General features: G+C 46.8%; 1 protein-coding gene across 1 annotated transcript in view; it reads left to right on the top strand.

Annotated features, from left to right (window-relative positions):
• Positions 1-18,671, top strand: part of CCDC138 (coiled-coil domain containing 138) — a 278,286-nt gene that overhangs the window by 73,249 nt on the left and 186,366 nt on the right. The window contains exon 7 of the mRNA XM_086934286.1: positions 14,368-14,487. Within this exon, the coding sequence (XP_086790412.1) occupies positions 14,368-14,487 (120 nt within the window). The remainder of the gene's footprint in view (positions 1-14,367; positions 14,488-18,671) is intronic.

Here is an 18,671-nt window from a genome sequence, read left to right as displayed (position 1 = left end):
CCATATAGTTCGAGCGGCTATGCCAGCTCCGAAACCTGCGACGTTACGTCAAATGATGGGGATGCCTCCCATCCTTGGACATCACAAATGTGGGACGTGCCTCTGTTGTGAATCTACTGTAGAGGGTTCTCTTTTCCAACACAACGGTATATCCTGGAAGCATGATACCTTTAGTAATTGTAAGAGCAAGTTTGTTGTTTATGGTATCACATGCCCTTGCTATCTACTATACATAGGCAAAACAAATCAGGAGATCCGTCATCGGATCGCGCAACATAAATCTAGATTGAAAAGGAAGGTCGAAAACGCCCCTTTGGTGCTCCACTGGACGCGGATGCAACATTTAGTAAGTGACCTAAAATGGACAGTGATTTCCAAAGTTGAAAGAAATCCTCGGGGTGGCGACCAAAATTTGGCATTATCAAAACGAGAAGCTTTCCTTATAGTCAAATTTGACACAGCAGTATCTGGATTAAATGAACTAAGCGAAATATTCAAGCTATAACCTAGTGAAGTGTCTTTCTAACATCCGTTTTACCTATTAATCGGACTGTAAATCCAGTCCTGGTTTTGGTTTCAGGCAGTTTGCCTGGCCTTAGTGTGGGCGTGTTCCCTCGTTTGACCAGTATATATATAGGCGTAGCAGCCTGGTTTTGGCCAGCCAATGCGCATGAGTCAGTGTGCAGCGCCCGTTCGAACGCCGTCGGTCGAAGGCCTGGTTTAGCGGATTTGCTGTGCGTACTACGAAGCTGATTTCCCCTCTGTGATTAACTGCTGCGTGTTTTCACTTTGAAACTAACTTTTACTGCGCTCTCTTGTTTCAGTAATTAAGTTCTTACACGCTTACAGCGTGCATCACCGCTATGACGGTAAGATGCCCAGAACCCCTTTTGTGATCAGTCTCCCTTCTCAAGACACTATTCCCCTAACACTCGGAATTCTATGTTGTTTCAGGTCCATTGATTTCCCTTTTCTAATAGCGAGCCGCTCACCGCGGACCACGCCCTTCACGAATTTTCTCGGTAAGCCGCACTGTTTATTTTTACTGATTTTTGAAACAACTGGCGGCTCTTATTTTATTTAATCTTATGGGCTCCCGCTGGTTTATTTTCAGACCAACTAAGCAACCAAGATAATCGATCGTTTGACTGAATTTCAACACTGGACATCCAGTGATTCTGGTAAGAAACGCTGACAGTTCCACTCAGCTACTTCCGCAATTTTTTGCTGCCTTCGTATACTGAAGCTTTTTCCTTACCATTTTAAAACAGACCTCGTGCGAGTATCCATATTCCCACGGCGGCGTTCCTTGAAACTATGGTCTAATTATATTAGGTAAGATTCTCGATCGATAACTCACAACCTTTCTATTACCATCTTGAGGGAACCTATTCTGACCACTTGCTTGCTTCTTACACTACAGGTAAAACGTCTGTCTGCCTTCACGTTCTGGCTCAAATTTAAGTAAAGCTTTCTTGTCGATTAATAAGGTAGGTAATATCTAGCCTTGTAAATTTCTACACTTTAGCCACCCCCAATAGTCCTCCATCTAAATCAGTGTTTGTCATGACTGTTTCAGTTCTAGACCTACCCCTTCCAGCTAAGGCGTTGAGGTTTCCATCACACGGTAGCATATCTGTCTCTTGGTAAGCCTGTGGAGGAGAGGGTGGCACCTGAGGGAGGAATCTGATGTTGATCAATTGAATGCAAACTTTTCTCACTGCCTAGTTTTTTACAATTTCTCCTTTTCTCCTAGAGAGGACCAAGGCCCTGAAGAGAATCCCCCGAGACCAGCGGGATTCGAAACGCGTAGGCCCCAGCCATACCGTAGTCTGCATGGGTGATAAGCTTATCCTCAAATTCCTCTGCCGCTTATCACTGTCCTGTGTACATTACCTTTCTACCTTAACAAATATTATGAACATTCGAATCTGACAGAGGAATGTACCTTTTGTTTGAATAACTTCTAAGTGACATCATTTTCTAATTGTTTTGCAGACTTTGGCTCTCTCAACTTCACTGTAAATATTGTATGATATGCACTTTTGTAGTTCCTTATAGCCATTATACTCCTTACCACTCTTGAATGTCTGATTGTTGTATGTCTGTGATATGTTTGATATGGTGAATGATTTCCTAAGTCCTGTTCCTAGCATGTATCAGTTGCTTATGTTTTTCTGAAAAAGCATTTTTTATGAAACAAACTCCTTTTTGCTGACAAAAGTTAAAAAGAATAATAAAAGCTATTAACGAGCTCCCAGTCTTGAATGATATTTTCAGGTGCTGTGTTATAATACTTGTAAATTACGTCTTGTTATCAGTACTGGCAATCTCTTCCTGTTGTTTTGGATACTGGCTCAGCCATACTGATTAGAGCCAACCCTTAGTTGTTTTTCGATTGGTAAACTTCAGCGTTTTTGATGCCATGCAGGAGTCATGCTCTCGTCTTGTGTTTGGCCCTCCCATATTGCATTGACGAAGTACGTGTCTCCTTATACTGCTCCCAGATTGCGGAGCTAGATTTTGTTTTGTTTTCAAGCTCTCTGTAGTAGTACTTGTGTTTTCAGACTGTCTCCCTTGTACACATACACAGATACCATTAATAGTTGGCTGCCCTGAACGTTCCGCGCCAGTGCGGAATGTTCTATTGAGCGGGCGGGGCCATGTCGGCCAACGGTCGTGCGCAGCACTACCGAGGTAGTGCACGCGACGGCCGTTGGCCAGCAGCAGAATCCAAGAGGTTAAAATGCATGCGTCTGTACATAAACAAATGCATTTCTTAAAATGCCGTTAATACACAAACAGCACTTGTTTATATTTTTTTGCACGATCTGATGGTATTGGAGTGCTTGTTCTGGCCTCCATCTTACCACACTGCTAACACCAACTGATGGTATTGGATCGCTTTAAGTGCTCACCTGGTACATTACACAATGACAATTTCAATGTTGTAGATAGGGGGGCGCGTAAGTGATTTGCCCAGAATCACAAATTGTTCAGCTCACCTCAAGATTCGAACCTGGTTCTCCAGTTCCCCTCTGCTGATCTGGCTGTTACGCCACATCCTCACTTCACTTCAAAGCTCAACTTTTCCTCACTATCACTTCCACATTTGTTCAGCAAGACCCTGTCAACTCAGAACAAGCATTGGCAAAGCCAATAGATTTCGGAAATGCCCAAGCTATTGGCCTTGTCAGTGTGAATGTCTTTTAGCCATGTTGTCTAGCAGCACTTTTTCAGCACAACTCAAAGTCATTGAAAAAAGCCCTATAATGTGACCAGCACAGGCCACGTCATAGCACTTTTTTGTTTTAGGAGAGACAGGACAATAAACTCAACATGGGTGATAAAGAGACTCCACATCGGCTCGACATCCTGTGATTCTGGGCTTTCAGACATTGGGAACAACAGATGGGCTGCGAGACAACATGGTTAAAATACATTCATATTGGTAAGGCCAATAGTTTAGGCAGTGTCTTCAATTCTAGAATGTGCGCCACAGTATTTAGGGAGCTCCTTCTTTATCAGTGTACAGTGTGTTTTGGGAGGATTGCCGTTTCCTAGAAGAAATCTTGCGTGTCTGATCAACTGGTCAGGTTGAGAAAACTGAATTCAAGGATAAGTTAAACTGCAAAGTTTTGCCTTTCTGCCACTTTTATGGAGAGTCCCACAAATACCCTCTTACAGTTGACATAATGGCTGCGGGAGAAAGGTTTGATCTTTGGAAACTTTGGCTTCATCACTGCTTGTCAAGTCATTTGCAAATTCTGGTAGGGAGGTAATTTGGGATGAAAAACAGGGGCTGACACACATAGCCAGATGAGAGATCTTTAAATGAAGGTAATTGATGCAAAGAGGAACAGGTGAGTCTCAGGACTCCTCTGAACTTCATATGGTCTAGTTCATGGTGGAGGAAACTCCGACCTGAATTCCAAAGCGTAGAACCTCTGGTGTGCTAGGATCTTCTGCCATATGGGTTACCTAGGTTTTCTAAAGGAGAGCAGATTCTAGGATGTCGCCTTAAGAGTTTACCCTGCTGCAAGAGTTGGATGTTTTCTTTAGATAGTCTAGTGACAGATCATGGAGAGGATGCGGGGCTAATTCAGAGCTTTGGAAATGTACTCCTTCTTTCATTGGTAGCAGGTGTGTATAGTGCCATGTAATAGCTCTGTGTTTGGTATGCTTCAAGGGTACTGCAAGAAAGTGGATCTTTTTTATATGGTTGCCCCCACTTTTTGCCTGGTACATTATGGGATTTCGACTGAAGGTGCACTGGGTTCCTGCTAACCAGGTCACCAGTGCCAGAATTATTTCCCAAAACTGTTCAATTGTTACCCCAATTGGCAAAACTTTTAGCACCCTCTGTAAGTCCCTAGTAAATGGTACCCTGGTACCTAGGGCGTGAGGTAATAAAATGGTCCCTAAGGGCTGTAGAAGGAATTGTGCCACCCTAAGAGACCCCTCACGAAGCACATGCAAGGCTGCCATTGCAGGCTGCGTGTCTTGGTGCAGACAAAAGTAAAAACACAATGTGTCACTCATCCCTGTGTGCCAAGTTCCCTACCACTGCATATGATATTTGTAAGTCACCCCTACAGCAGGCCTGACAGCCCTAAGGCAGGAGGTTTTATATTATAAGCAAGAGCTTATCTGCATGAACAGATATGCCATTGTGCTGGTCAGCCTATTGCTGCCAGTGCAAGTTACCAGGGTAGCCATCTTAGACCATGTACCGGACACTGGTGAATGCGAATTCCCCAGCTATATGATGGCTTCACTGAAAATAGGAATGTTTGCTATCAAACATCTTGTCTTGATAAACCCATATTGATGCCAGTGTTGGATTTATCAATACATGCACTCAGTGGACACCTTTGAGGTGCCCCCTGAAAACCTACCAGCCTCTGGCGTGCTTGCTAACTGGATTCTGCTAGCCTGCCACCAGAGACACTGTTCAGACCTCCTAGGATGAGAGTCTTTCCTCTCAGGAGACCCAATACAAAAACCTGTCTGTGAAGAGGGTGTCACACCACCTCCCACAGGATGACCAGCTGATCAGCCTTCTTGGGCTGGTGAGCTTCAAAAGAGTTGTTGCCTGTGGAATGTGAATCGAGCTCCCCTCACAGGAGAGGAAGCCTCCCCCATCAAGAACCCACTTGGCACCTGGACAGGCGGAAAAATTAGCTAGACGGTGAGGGGTGCCACCCCCAGGCTAGTACCACCCCTAAAGTGGGTTGACTACGAAGCAGACACAAATTTTCAGAGGTAGCCATCTTGGTGATGGCATATCTAGAAATTCTGGGACATGGTTATGCCCACTTTCCAAAGGATGTTGTCATATTGGGGGCATAGTGACCCCAAGGGTCAGTAGCCCATTGGCTACTACCCTATACTCCCCTAACGCTCATAAATACAGTATTTAGGGGAGTCCCTGGCACCAGAGGATGGCGTACGAAGAAGGACACAAAGAGCTGCGAAAGCATAATAGACTGAAGAGATCCTGACTTGGCCCCAGCCCAGCTGACCTTTCTGCCGTTCTCTGCGCCAAAAAGTCTCATCCTGCTGCTGTTGTGCCTCCACAACCTTGAGAGGACTGCTTCCTTCAATAAAGACCAAGAACTTCTGTGACCAGTGGACCTGTTCAAAAGAAACTTCAAAGAAGTGGATGAATTGAGAAAAAGAACTTCATTCCCTTATAGCGTTCTCCTGCTCCAAACAAAACTCCTGCATCTGCATTGTGTTGTTTTCAAGCTGAAATCCACCTGTAAGGCAGGATATCTGCCTGTTGCAGTTTTATGAAAACCAACACTACCGGTTCTTCTGTGCGTCTAACTCTAGTTTTCCCAGTCCCCATGGCAGTCCCGGATAGGAGATAAGGGGTGCCCTGTGCATGATCTTAGTACTTAACAAAACCTTGCATTCCTGTGGGAAGTGGGCATAACCCTGTCCCAGAATTCCATAGATAAGTCTTCATCTAGATGGCTACCTCTGTAAAACTGTGTCCACTTCACATTTAGCCCACTTGTAGGGTGATACTAGCCTGGGGTGGCACGCCTACCTGACTAGCTAATTTTCCCAGGTGGCAAGGGTGCTCTGGACGGGGGTGGGGGGTTTATCTCCTGTGGTGGGAGCCAGGTTGGTATTCCAAAGGCGGCGGCTCCTTTGAAGCTTACCAGTCCAAGGAGGCTAAATCAGCAGGCCAACCTGTGGTTCATCTGGTTGACCTCTTCCTGACAGGCCTCTGTCCTGGGCCTCCAGAGAGGAAAGACTCTCACCCTAGGTGCCCCCTTAGTGCATCTATTGATAAATCCAACACTGGCAGCATTGAGCGTTTACCAAGACGAAATGTTTGGTACCAAACATCCCTATTTTTCGACAAAGCTATCATGTAGCTGGGGAACTCTTTTTCACCAGTCTCCAGTACATGGTTTAAAATAACTTAACTAGTCACTTACACTGGCAGCAATAGGACTGACCAGCACCGGAGTATACCTGCTCATGCACCTAAGATCTCTATGTGTCATGTATTTTAGCATTTAACACATGTTGGGAGTTTGTTAAAATCCATTTTTTTCTCAGTGGACAAACATTTTACTATTTTTAATGGACAAAAAGTTGTCCATAACACTCAGTCATGTTTCCCTTGTATGATACTTTCTGACATTCTTTTACTCTGTATTTACAGTTAACTTTATTTCTTTTTCCTGTTTGAATTTTACACCCACCGATGCCTACACCTCACTGCCGAAAGTGGTATCAATGCCCAACAAAGAAAAAAGATTTGTCCCAAACCCAAGGTCCCCACTTTTTTAAATCCTCACTGCTCTCTCTCCTTCTTATTCAGGTCGAATAGCAGACCTACCTCATAGTAAACAATGTACATATGAGCATCCTCATGAATCGCCGTGGTGAAGTGGACACTTTGTGTCAAAGTATGCTTCACTTTGAGGAAGCGGATTAAAAGACTACCAGCCTTGGTATTCAGCTTGCCGACATTTAGTAGCACTGGCCGCCGTCTTTTCAGCAGGCGGGCACCGGCACACTATCTTTCACAAATTAAGGACTGGGGTCTACAAATGTTTTACTTGTTATGCAGTGGTGGCTGGTGACATTTGAAAGTGGTGAGACGTAAAATTATTTCCGTACTGCACCGCAGCCATCGAGCACAGCGAGCGAGCCCGAACAACCTACGGGGGTTCCGGGGGGGTCCCCCCCCCACTTCTTGAGAAAACTTTGAAAAAAGAGTGGATTAATGGTGCTTTTGCAAGCAAATTTGAGGAAGCAGGAAGGTTAATAAAGCGATACGAGCACTTAGAATATCTGCCACCATCCATGACTTTCTGAACCATGACAGCTGGTTTCAAATCAGCATGTCAAATATATGCTATTTCAGATACAAAATTGTATCATGGTCTTAACAGTGCTTCATTCTGACATCGCTGGCCTTGCCTGTCTAATATGCTGCAGTTTATTTTACTGGCACTAAGGAAAACGTATTTGGACCATTAGAAAGAATGTGTAGTTTTAAACTGGATACAAACTGCATATGCATGTGTTAGCATTAGCTCAGAGTAGAACGCTAATTGACTGCCTTGGTTTACATGGTGTTTACCTTCACAACCTGGTAGAGGGCCTCCCCCACTCCTCAAGGAGAGATTACACTATCAGCAGCACCATGCCTCAAAGCTTTGGATGTCAGTGCGTCCTGGAATGGTAGCTGGCAAGGTCTGCATAGCGCCAACCATGATGTCTGCAGGGAGGTGGCTCTTTTGGTGGATTTGTTAAGAGCCATGATCGGCCCTAAGGGCTTTGTGACACTGAAACCGCAGATGTTTATTGTTATCGACCTTGCGAGGATGGAGGCCTGAGTTGATTAGCTAGGATTTGATCCCATGATGGTATCAAATATAGACGCTTGCTGTACGTGTTTTAATCCATCACTCTTCTCTTCCCCCTCCCAACTTCGTGCTGAAAGGGTTGCGATGCTTTAATGTTAGATACTAAACATGTGCACATTAAACCACCTGGTACGGCACTTACCCCGAGGTGTCTGTTCAAAATCATTCATCCGTTTCCTTGCTATGCGTACGAACTCAATGAAAACAAACACATTTTGATATGCCTTTCTTTGTAAAGAAAAATATCACCGTCCGGTGTGAAAAATTAAATGAGTGTTTTCTATGGCGAGCTAAGCAAGAGATCCAAGGAGAGAAAACGCGCCAGAAGCAACGGGAGAAACGAGCATTGACGAGGTATAATGCCAATGCCATTATGCACACAGCATTGTGGCGGGATTTCAAAATGACATTTAATCCAGAATGTCAGTGATAAGAGTCAGCACAAGAAGCGGACTTGTGGGAGAGGCACCAAGTACACAAAAACCATCCATGACAAGAGACGGACCTAGCCCCACAAAAGCAGCCACGGAGGAGGAACCCCTACGTCATAGTACATCGACAACACCATGACACCAAAAATCATCACAGGATGATAGACTAAAGAATTCAAAACAAACAGCCACTTGGGAATGTCACCAGGTGTGACAAAAACCACCCTTGGGCTGAAAGATACTGTGAACCACTAGAAATGCCACCTCATAGGATGAGAGGCCATAAGAAGTAGCTACAAAGGAGAGACACCACGCAAAACTAATACTGGCCATAGTAGGAGTGAAACAGAATACAAGAAACACACATAGAAGAGGAGAGACCCCGGCATTGCCAAAATCAGCAGTGTAAGGAGCCTCACCAGAAACTGCAGGAAGCAGGCACAGAGTTTAAAACAAAAGACTCACGGCCTCGTGAGATGCATTGCAGATGCATTGCAGAGGATATAAGAGAGGAAATAGATATCCAGCAACATAAGGTGCTGAGGAGTTTGTCATTTGTCAAACAAGCTTTACAACCTGGGTGGGGCTGGAAAAGAGTCAGTCACATGCGGGACAGGCTGGTAGCTGTAAAAGGCTGGGAGAGAGTCAGTCACTCACCTAAGACAGACGTGTGTTGCTAGTGAGTGAGTTACATGGCAGAGAGGCGGGCTGCGCTAGGATAGTGGGCCAGTCAGTCACAAACCTGGGTGGCCGGTGCTGCTGAAAAAAAAGCCAGCCCATTGGGGCTGCGTAAGAGTTCTTGGGTTCCGAAGAAGAGTGCTACTCGCCGAAAATGCTTCGAATCCTCATCCGGGGTATTAAGCGCTATTTAAATACAAATACAGCGTTAAAGCTCAGGCTCTCACTATTAAACAAACAGGGCTCATCTGACATGTGACACTCTCCCAGAACGATAGCGCCTATAAAAAGCACTGCCCCCTTCAGATTCGTGCATTTTCGGAATCACGCGGACATCTTCCCCCTCAACCAACTCTCACTCCAGGTTTTATTTTGTTTGTTGATCTACAAAACCATTAAATACTGAGAGGCAGTTACCTCCTAACACTGTCTCCATTCACTGTGCACAGAGTGCTACACAGGAAAGTTCTGGAACAGCACGACATGGCCAAACCACAGCTCACCTCTACAGGTCAGCTCAAGCATGGGCTCTTAGTATCGTCATTGGCATCCTTTTCCACCCCTCCAACCTAATATACATTTCCCAATAAATAAACACACAACACAATTTTTTGTTTGGGTAAAGTTGCTGCAGGTTTATTACATACACCGCTATGTAATAGGTGGGTTATCTTTCGGGCGATCCAAGGGCAGGCAACCAACTGGGCCGCCTGCCCGCCTGATGAGACAGGCAGCACTGGGGCGAACCCCACCTGCGCTGCCCTTACTAGTGATCCTCTGCCTGGATCACGTGAATGTTGGGACCTTCTTACTCACGCCCCTTTCAGGGCGGAGCATCGCATAGCAAACCCCCCTGGTTGTTCAGGCCCACAACCGCCCTAAGGACTAGCGGGCGCCGACACGGTTTTCCAGGAATCAGTCATGAGGCTCTTAGGATTTGGCTCTGGCACCCACTATGGTGCCGCGCATAGGTACCCTTCTGTACCCCTTTGCTTCCAGATCGCCCTGTAACTCCGCCTGCAACAAGATAAGGAAAACATTACAATATTCTCTGCCCCCCTTCTGCCACCACCATGCCGGGTGAGCAATAGGGAGGGAGATGGCGTGTGTGGCAATCAAAAGAGGTCGCCAAAATGGTGGGAGAGGGATATATACCCTCCCCCAGGTCCTGGGCGCCCAGGAAGTGACGTCCTTCGTGCGCCGCAACCAGGCGGGGGGGGGGGACTCCAACCAGAGTCCCTACCCCTTAAGGGGGTGTGGGGTACCCAGGCGACACTAGAGTGCTGACCTCTCTAGTGGCCCCTTGTGGGTGCCTCGGCCAGCAGCAAAGATCCGAGCGGTACCCTTGGCTCTGCTCTCCCTATTAATTTGCTTGCTCAACTGCCCTTTTCTTTCTAGTGTTTTTAGTTTTCCTTGACATCTTGTTCATTTGCCCCCCATTTTTCTATCCGCTCTTTCTTCTGCCTGTTTGAACTCGCCTCACATCTACACCCCCCCAACCCCTCCCCCCTTTTGCCTTGCTTCTGCCATCTCTTTCGCTACTCTATTTTTCCAGTCTGGAGTCTGACAGACTTTTTTGGTTGAAGCTGGTGATGGCATTCCCCGTTATGGTCCACTGAGTTGGTGCCCCCCCCGTGCCACCGCCCACTCTGCACATGGATAGAACCAGCTCTAGTGTTATATTTGTAGAGCAACTGAATGCACCCAGCAAAGCTTTAGCACGCATTGAGGGAGGGCGAGTCGTGAATTACTTTTCCGTTTGTGGTGCAAAACTACAGACTCTGGGAATATAATTTCTGTGTGAATCTAATTATGTACCCAATTGTTGTTGTGTTAATGCTTGCCAGAATCCCAAGGTCACCTAAACTGCACGAGGTTGAGAATTTCAATGGCATCAATAAATTAACTGCAGAATTCCAGACACACAGCATGCCTGTGCAACCAGTAAAGGTCAGAAAAGTTCACATATACACAAAGCGCAGTGCCCAGAAGAAACCGGAGACCTCTTTCCATTTCACGCAGTAGGGATTTTCAGTAGTGAGCAAGAACAGAGAATACATAATCCACAAAAAACACAGTTGCGGCTCGCAATACTCGGGATGGGGGGGGCGCGCGTGGGTGGGGGGGGGGGGTTAAAAATAAAGTAAAAAAAAAAATTAAACTTACCTGACCGGACAGGTCCGCGCCTCCTCTGCTGTCTGCTCCTGGGCCGGAGTCCGGTGCGTTGGCACCTTCAACATCTTCTGCGTGAGTGGCTGCCGGCTGGCAACCCCTCTCAGACAATAGAGACGCTGCTCCAGGATTGGCTGAGGGCAGGGATACTCCATGCCCATTAAGAGACCCGGGGCTGCGCATGAAGCAACCCTCCGTCTCTTAAGGGGAAGGCTAGTGCACATGTTCGGGCTGATCGTAAAAATTATCAGCCCAAAAACGAACATGGGCACTATTTCGCTGTCAGTGTCACTCAACAAGAGTGCTGCGCAGCCCCACCCCCTTCAGCGTCCGTGTTCTACTTCTGGCGCTAATTCCAATCAGGACTCAGAGTCCCAATTGCTGCAATTAGCGTCAGAAGTAGAACGATTTTGGGTCTGTAGCATTAGTGGCCAAATCCCCAATGGACGCACCACCACTGTTGTTATGGTCATCTGGGGCATTCATGGAATCCAGAGGTGATGGTTCACAACACAATCTGCAAAGAACACCAAACTTGAAAAACTATTGTTACATGTGTAGGAGAGTAGGGTCTGCAATCCTATGATCACCCGGACTTTTTGCTTTTGTTTCACTGGTTTACGACTTTCTCGGGCTGTGGGCCTGCTAATCAGACCCACAGCCTAGCTGTTCTCTCTCTAAATTGATGCGTGTACCTTAGGTGCATTACCCAATTGGAACTGGGCCACCCTGTCAGACCCTGTAACTGAGGGCATCAGTGTACCCAGGGCCTACCAGGGGCTGAAGCATGTATTATGCCACCCCTGGATGGCCATCTAAATCTGACACAACTGGCTGCACGACAGCTGGGGCAACGTAGCGTACCCGCTTGTTGCTTTAGGTATAGTAGCCCTATATCTAACCGTACAATGGGCACCCGAGTTCCTATCAGTCACTCCTATGGCAGGCCTTGACAATCCTGAAGGCAGAGTGCTTGGAATCGTGTGAATTGGGTTCTCGCCCGAGCCGAGCCCGGTTGCAGCTTGCGGAACCAAGACCCAATGGCTGTTCCATGATAACGCGTACCATATCGGTAACTTCGGTATCGCGTTATCAAGGCATGTCGAGTAAGGTGTCATACGAATCGGGATACTGCCCCCTCACCAATACTGGCGACGAGGTTAGCATTCCGCCCTTCTAGAGGGACACGACATGTACGTAACTGTGAACCCCGGTTAAAGTTAACTAAAGCCTCAGCTCCACAAAATGGATGCTGCCACCACAGACACAAGTCTGACCTCCTGCTGCTGGGAGTCCTTCCAGCGAGGAGAGCTTGGACAAGGGGTTTCCTGTCAAGGGCGGTGTTCGCACCGTCCCAGACAGGGTTTGTGTATTCTGGGTAGGTAGGGCTTTGCGAGAAGGTGACTGTGGAGTGGCACCCCGGTGCTCACTACGCATCTGCCGGTCAGAACCAGTTCCAGGGGCGCCAGCCCCTGGCCGGGGGAAGTCCGGCAGGGGAGAGGGGTGTAACTACCCCCCTTCCTGGTCCCACCCTTAGGGCAGGACCTAGTCATGTACCCACCCCTTTCTTTAGGATAAAGGCCGGAGCGGGGACCCTTCCAAATTAGATCATCTTTGAATCAAGAACTACTTTCTACGAAAGGACATTCGAGACTCTTCTCAAGATTTCTCCCTTGTGACTAAGGAGTAGTCACCCTGCATCCGCAGGCACCATCTAAGAACTCTGCGGTTTGCTGCAAGTCCTTCCTCAGGAATCCGACGGCCCAGCTCGACGAGAACCGGCTTCCCTGGTACCTCTGACCTCTACCCACGTCATCAGCTCAGCTGTGATCTGTGGGTGCGACGAGACCTCGAGGGACCGGCCATCATCAAAACCTGCACGCTTTCTTAATCAGCACGACCATCGAAGTAATTCTCTGGTGAGTGCTCTGGGGTCAGAGAAGCCCCGACCCTGAGCAGCTCCAGCACCGAAGTGCAGTCTCCCAGCATCTCCACGATCTGCGTGGGGCCCTTCTGCTCGCTGCTCAGCACGTTGTCTGGTCACTAGCCGCTGGCTTGTGCCCTTCTTTGACGACATCCGACAACCAACGCTGCTGGTCTGGTTGCTCCAGACTGGCCCTTGCTTCCATCTTTGAGAGAAGCATCCCGGACCCTCCCGGTCCACTCAAGACGCCATTTTAGGCCCACCACGTGGCCCTGAAATCTGCCAAGGCTTGTTGCCCAATCCTGGGCCCAGCGACGCCGACAGCATCAACCTTCGTGGGACAGCTTGCACCTCCATCCTGGTAGCCGACAACGCCTCCTGGTCCGTGAGACTGCAGAGCCTAGCGTCGCCCACTCACCTAGTCGAGGTGACGGCCAACCGGTGCCTTCCTGGTACCCTCTGACTACTGGCTAGTAGTACGAACTTGGTCCCCTCTGCTTTCAGGTATCAACGATCTCTGATCCAGGCTTGGATCCCTACGAACTATTCAGCACTGGTCGCCGGCCAGCAACTCCTTTTTCTTCCGGCTCCTGGCTCGTCAGCGAAGACCCCGACGCCTGTAAGACTTGTGCAGCCGCAGCCCTCGTGGCTAGGTAACTTCGGCATTTCGGTGCCTGCATGACCTCCTTACTCTAGGGTCCCGAGTCCCTCGCTTCCGACTTGCCTTATCGGGTCCGCCCGAGACCACTAAACTTTCCGTGTCCTCGGACACTTGTTTTAATTGTGCACTTGAAGTATTTTCCTAAGAGTTTTGGTTTGTGCTTAGTACCCTGTCCTCATAAAGAGTCCAGGGCTGTTGTGATTCTTAATAAATATTCTGTTTATTTTCATAACACTTGTGTGGTGTCCTTTCACTTGGGGTTCAAGGGGTATGTGATGGTATAACAGCTGGCTTAACACGCCCTCTAGAGTTTAGCCCGAAGACTGCTCGTATCCACGCTACTAGGATAGCTGGTCTAAGGTTGACTTACAACCAATCACCATAAGGGTCGTTTGGAACGATACATAGCGGTAGCTAGAATAGCGAACGCTGCATATCGGGCCAATTTCTCACAACATGTAAGTAGCATTTCTTTTGATTACATTGAAGATTTCTGAGCAGTATACTCATCACTGATATGTTTCATTACTCATATTATCTATCTGTTTGGCAGCCTTAGTGCAATCCCTTACTACAATTCTTATTTCATCTCCTTCATCACAGCAACATGAGGCAGAAGTTAAACAGCTGTCAGAAACTCTCAAAGAAAAAGTAAAAGAGAACAAAAGGTTGAAGTCCTCATTCGACACTTTAAAAGATATGAATGACAGCATGAAAAAGCAGGTATGATTTTAGGTTTATTCACCTTCAGTTGCTGATTAGCTGGAATAGTGAAAGGGAGAAGGGTTCATGATATTAAGTCACTGTCTTGCTCGCTTAATAGCTTTAGCTCTTGTGAAATGTTATCAGGACTCCTTACAATAATAGTTTAGAACTGCATCAACTTGGATTAGAATAGAATATGTATTGTGCACTTGCATGCGAGAGACGGTTGTACGCAACGTTGACACTGACAGTAATCTGCGATTTGATTTATGCCAGTCAAAGAAACTTTATTCGGCCATCTTGGGCCATAAACGCTGGTCACACAAAGCAGAAGAAATACTAAAACTAATCAATACAATATGTTAAAAAGACACAGAATTGTAATTCATATGGCTGTATCAGACAATAGAATGGTGTGTAGCTCGGAGAACACCTAGGATAAAAATTTAAACCACCCTGTAAAGTGAAGAATAGTGTAGTACATATATATAAAACCATTAATATAATACAGATAAAACTGCTAAAACAACTCAATGCTAAAAGCCAATAACACCCTTAAGCTTCAGTCAGTTTTTTCCTATGTCTTAAAGCACCTGATAGAAAACTGGCAACTCCAAAACAGATCAGTGGGGAGGATAATATTTACAAATATGTCAGGGCTGGTTTCACTTGTGCACATTTACAATGCCTTAGCAATGGGAGAATATATTTTTCTAGCAGATTACAATAAAAAAATCACTGGAGAAAACAAAACGTAAGAGGTCGTGTTCCGAGAAATAATCACAAGAGCAGGGCATTAAAGCACCTGTCTTTGTAAAGCCCCTAGGGATTGATAAATCCCAATGGATAAAGTTAAACCTAAACCTGGTTAAAACAGAACGATGATATTCGCTCTTAATATATGTCCAGGTAGGTTGTCCTAGGGTCTCTAGGCTCACTATTGCATATTGCCTTGCTGTAGATGTGGTGAGTTCCCTATTTTCCCTTTCTGCCATTCTTCTTGCTAGGAATAATGGTTTTATATCTCTCAGCTCATCAGGGCGCAACGGCCTATGATTCGTGAACAGCTCCGGCAGCCTAAGATCTTCAACTGCTCTGAGACGTGACCAAGCCACAGGATATTAAGGGCTCTATCAAGCTTCATGCAGTCCTCTAGCATAAGGTGGTTCCCCGTGAGACTAGGGTTTGACCAAATTTTCAACAGCGCTATAGCAGTAGTATCAGAAATATAACCCTGCCCAAGTTTCTCATGTACCATAAAAGATGGGGGGCAGGGGGGTACTGCTAGGAGTCTGCGGAGATGTTTGTTCTCAACAGCCTGCAGTTCACTAACATCGTTGTAACCCCATACATCACTACCATAAGTGGTCATGGGTATACACTTCTCATTGTAAACCTTCAGTAGGGCGGGTAACTGTTTGACCCCCAGTATCTTAGAAAAATCCATGGTGGCTCCAGCTGCTCTTGCCAATGAGTTTTTTTGAGTGCCCTCTGTGCCACCCAAGACCCCCTTTCATCAAACAGGATGCCTAAGTAAGGAAATGTAGAAACTTTAGTCAGATCACCTCTCTTAAAGCTTGAATTTAGAGAGCTTTGTTCTTCTTACCCTCATTGTTTGTGGCTTAGAAAAATTAATAGAAAGGTCAAGTGAGACCATAAAATCTCCAAAGTATTTACAGGACTTTGCAACCCCACTGTTGTTCTGGCAAGTAACACAGCATCATCTGCATACAGCAAAGCTGGGGCCAGTTTAGAGCCTGCTCTGGGAATGTCTTTACAGGCAACTGACAGCTATTAGATAATACACTGGCCTGACTTAAGTCATCCCCTGCCTGATCCTGTATTGCTTCTTTCCTCTGTTTGAGTGCTAATTTATATACTTCTCCAGTATTACATCTTTCATAGATTCACATGCTTGTATCTTCCCCTTCGTCATGGTGGGAGTCTCACGGTAACAGAATGACCAAAGCAGTATCATAGAGAAGAAAACTGCATAGAAAAGCCCATAGGGACTGAAGTATTTGGTAACCAGATCTCCTCATTGTTTGGTCCAAAAGTTAGCCAATCAGCATTGCTGCCCTGCCCTCACACTCCCCAGCAGAAGCTTCCTGCCTCAGATTTCCAACCGTCTTCGTGTGAGAAAGGAGTCTCCCTGAGCTCTGCTCAGTTTGCTGTTCCTGAGTGAACTATTGACCTTTTACTTCTACTGTCTTTTCTTCTGGATTAAGGTATTGTGTGTACCTATTTTCTTCATAATGGCTGAAAGCTCTAAAAAGAGGCTGTTCAGGCCTTGCAGATCCTGTGGAAAGGCCAGGCTTTTCTCTGAAGATCCTCACAAGGACTGCCTATATTGTCTTAATCCTAAGCATGTGGCCAAGGATTGTAAATATTGTAGAACCTTCTCTGCTAAAACCCTGAGAGACAGAGAGGGTCGATTGCTGTTGTGGCTTCAAAAGAAGAAGGCCGCATCATACTCAGATTCTGGGGAGGAATCTTCTAACCTGACTCCTAAAAAGAGAAAGGCCTCTCATTCTGAGGAAAAAGTGGAGTCTAAAAAGTTTAAATCAAGGGAGAAAACAGCGTCATTTCTCCCTATTACTCCTCTCAAGAAGCTGTCAGGTCAGAAAGGGACAGGGTCTGCTCCGTCGACCAGTTCCCTAGCTTCTACTGCAAAATCTGTGGAAAAATCTTCAGCTCCGTCGTCGACTTCACCGTCGACGACGACTGTTTTGACGACGACGGCTTCGTCGACGACAGGTTTTAAAGCAGCGTCGACGGCTACAACGTCGACGACGACAACGTTGACGAGTATGATAATCCTGTCGACGAAGAGACCGTCGACGCTGGCTTTGGTGCCGACGGCTCTGTCGACGGTGACTATGTCATCGACGACACCGTCAACGAAGATCATAATTTCAACGGCAAAGGCATTTAAATCGCCACAGTCGAAGACTATGATTTCTATTCGATCATTTCAGTCGTCAAGGGGTTCGGCGACCATAAGCAAATCTGCAGAATTCACGTCGTGGACGCAGATTTCACCTTTACCTCCGTCATCTTTATTGGAACAAAATTCAGATGGAGAAGAGTCCTCAGGTGCTGCCTACAGCCCCTCGCAACTCAAAATAAAGAGCCAGGACACAGACGAAGAAGAGGTATTTTCCTTCAAAGACAGAGCTCAATCTTCTAGATATGAGTCTTTCCAGGAAACATGTGATTATAATGAGGATGAAGAGCAACAAGAGGAGTCACGAGAGGAGGAGCGAGAGGAGTCAGTCTCCATACATGTGTCTCTTGTCTCTGACCTCAGGTTCATGATAAACGATTATTACCGCCGTTTTCCGGAGGCAAATGCTCCTCAGTCATTTTTTTTTTTTTTTAATATATTTTTATTGCAGGAAACACGTATGAGTACAACATTGGCACCTGAAATGTAATCCGGGTTCGTGTTGGTTACAGTAACATTACGCCTATACACGGCCATTCAGCCCACAACCCGGGGGTCGGGCGGCGTGTGCCATTCTGCTGTTGTTTATTTGTCTCTGTCCTCGCCGGTTTTCATAGGTGATAGAATAAATCACTTCTGCTTTTTCAAACACCCCAACCCAACATATCCCCCCTCCCTCCTATCGCCTTGCCCCCCAGAGGAAGAAAAGTGTCCTTCATCATGGTACAGGATTCCAACGTTTAACGGAAGTGATCGTCGCTCCTCCCCCCCTAACCCCCACCCTCCTCCCCCCTCGTCATCGGTAGTCTATCTCGAGGTTGCATGTTGTGTGCTGTTAGCTGTGATTGTCTATGTCGGGGGCTCTCCAGCAATAGCATCATGTTGGGAATCAGGCTGCCCCCCATCAGTGCTGTCTGAATCGGTGAGTGTGTCAATGTCGCGCAGGGCCTGCACTATCGTTTCCCAAGCCTGCGCCGCCTCTAAGGCCCGCTCATCTCGTCGCCGTCCCGCCTGCTGGAATCTCAATGTGCTTTCGCTTCCCGCCCACTTGAGAAGTTCATTGCGCCATTTAGCGCCCGTTGGACCAACTCGCGCCTTCCAGTTTCTGGTAATTTCTCGTTTGGCCAAAAGTAAACCCAAATCGATGAACTTGCTAGTAAGTTTGTTTTTAGGGGTGTGTGGGAACCAGTGTAGTAACCCTGCTGCCGCATCTATCTGCAATGATCTGTCGGTCACCTCTGTCAGTGTATCTCCT

Source organism: Lissotriton vulgaris, chromosome 8, assembly GCF_964263255.1.
Source record: "Lissotriton vulgaris chromosome 8, aLisVul1.2, whole genome shotgun sequence".
In the NCBI taxonomy this organism is placed as follows: domain Eukaryota; kingdom Metazoa; phylum Chordata; class Amphibia; order Caudata; family Salamandridae; genus Lissotriton; species Lissotriton vulgaris.
This window is presented reverse-complemented; position numbering and strand designations above follow the sequence as displayed.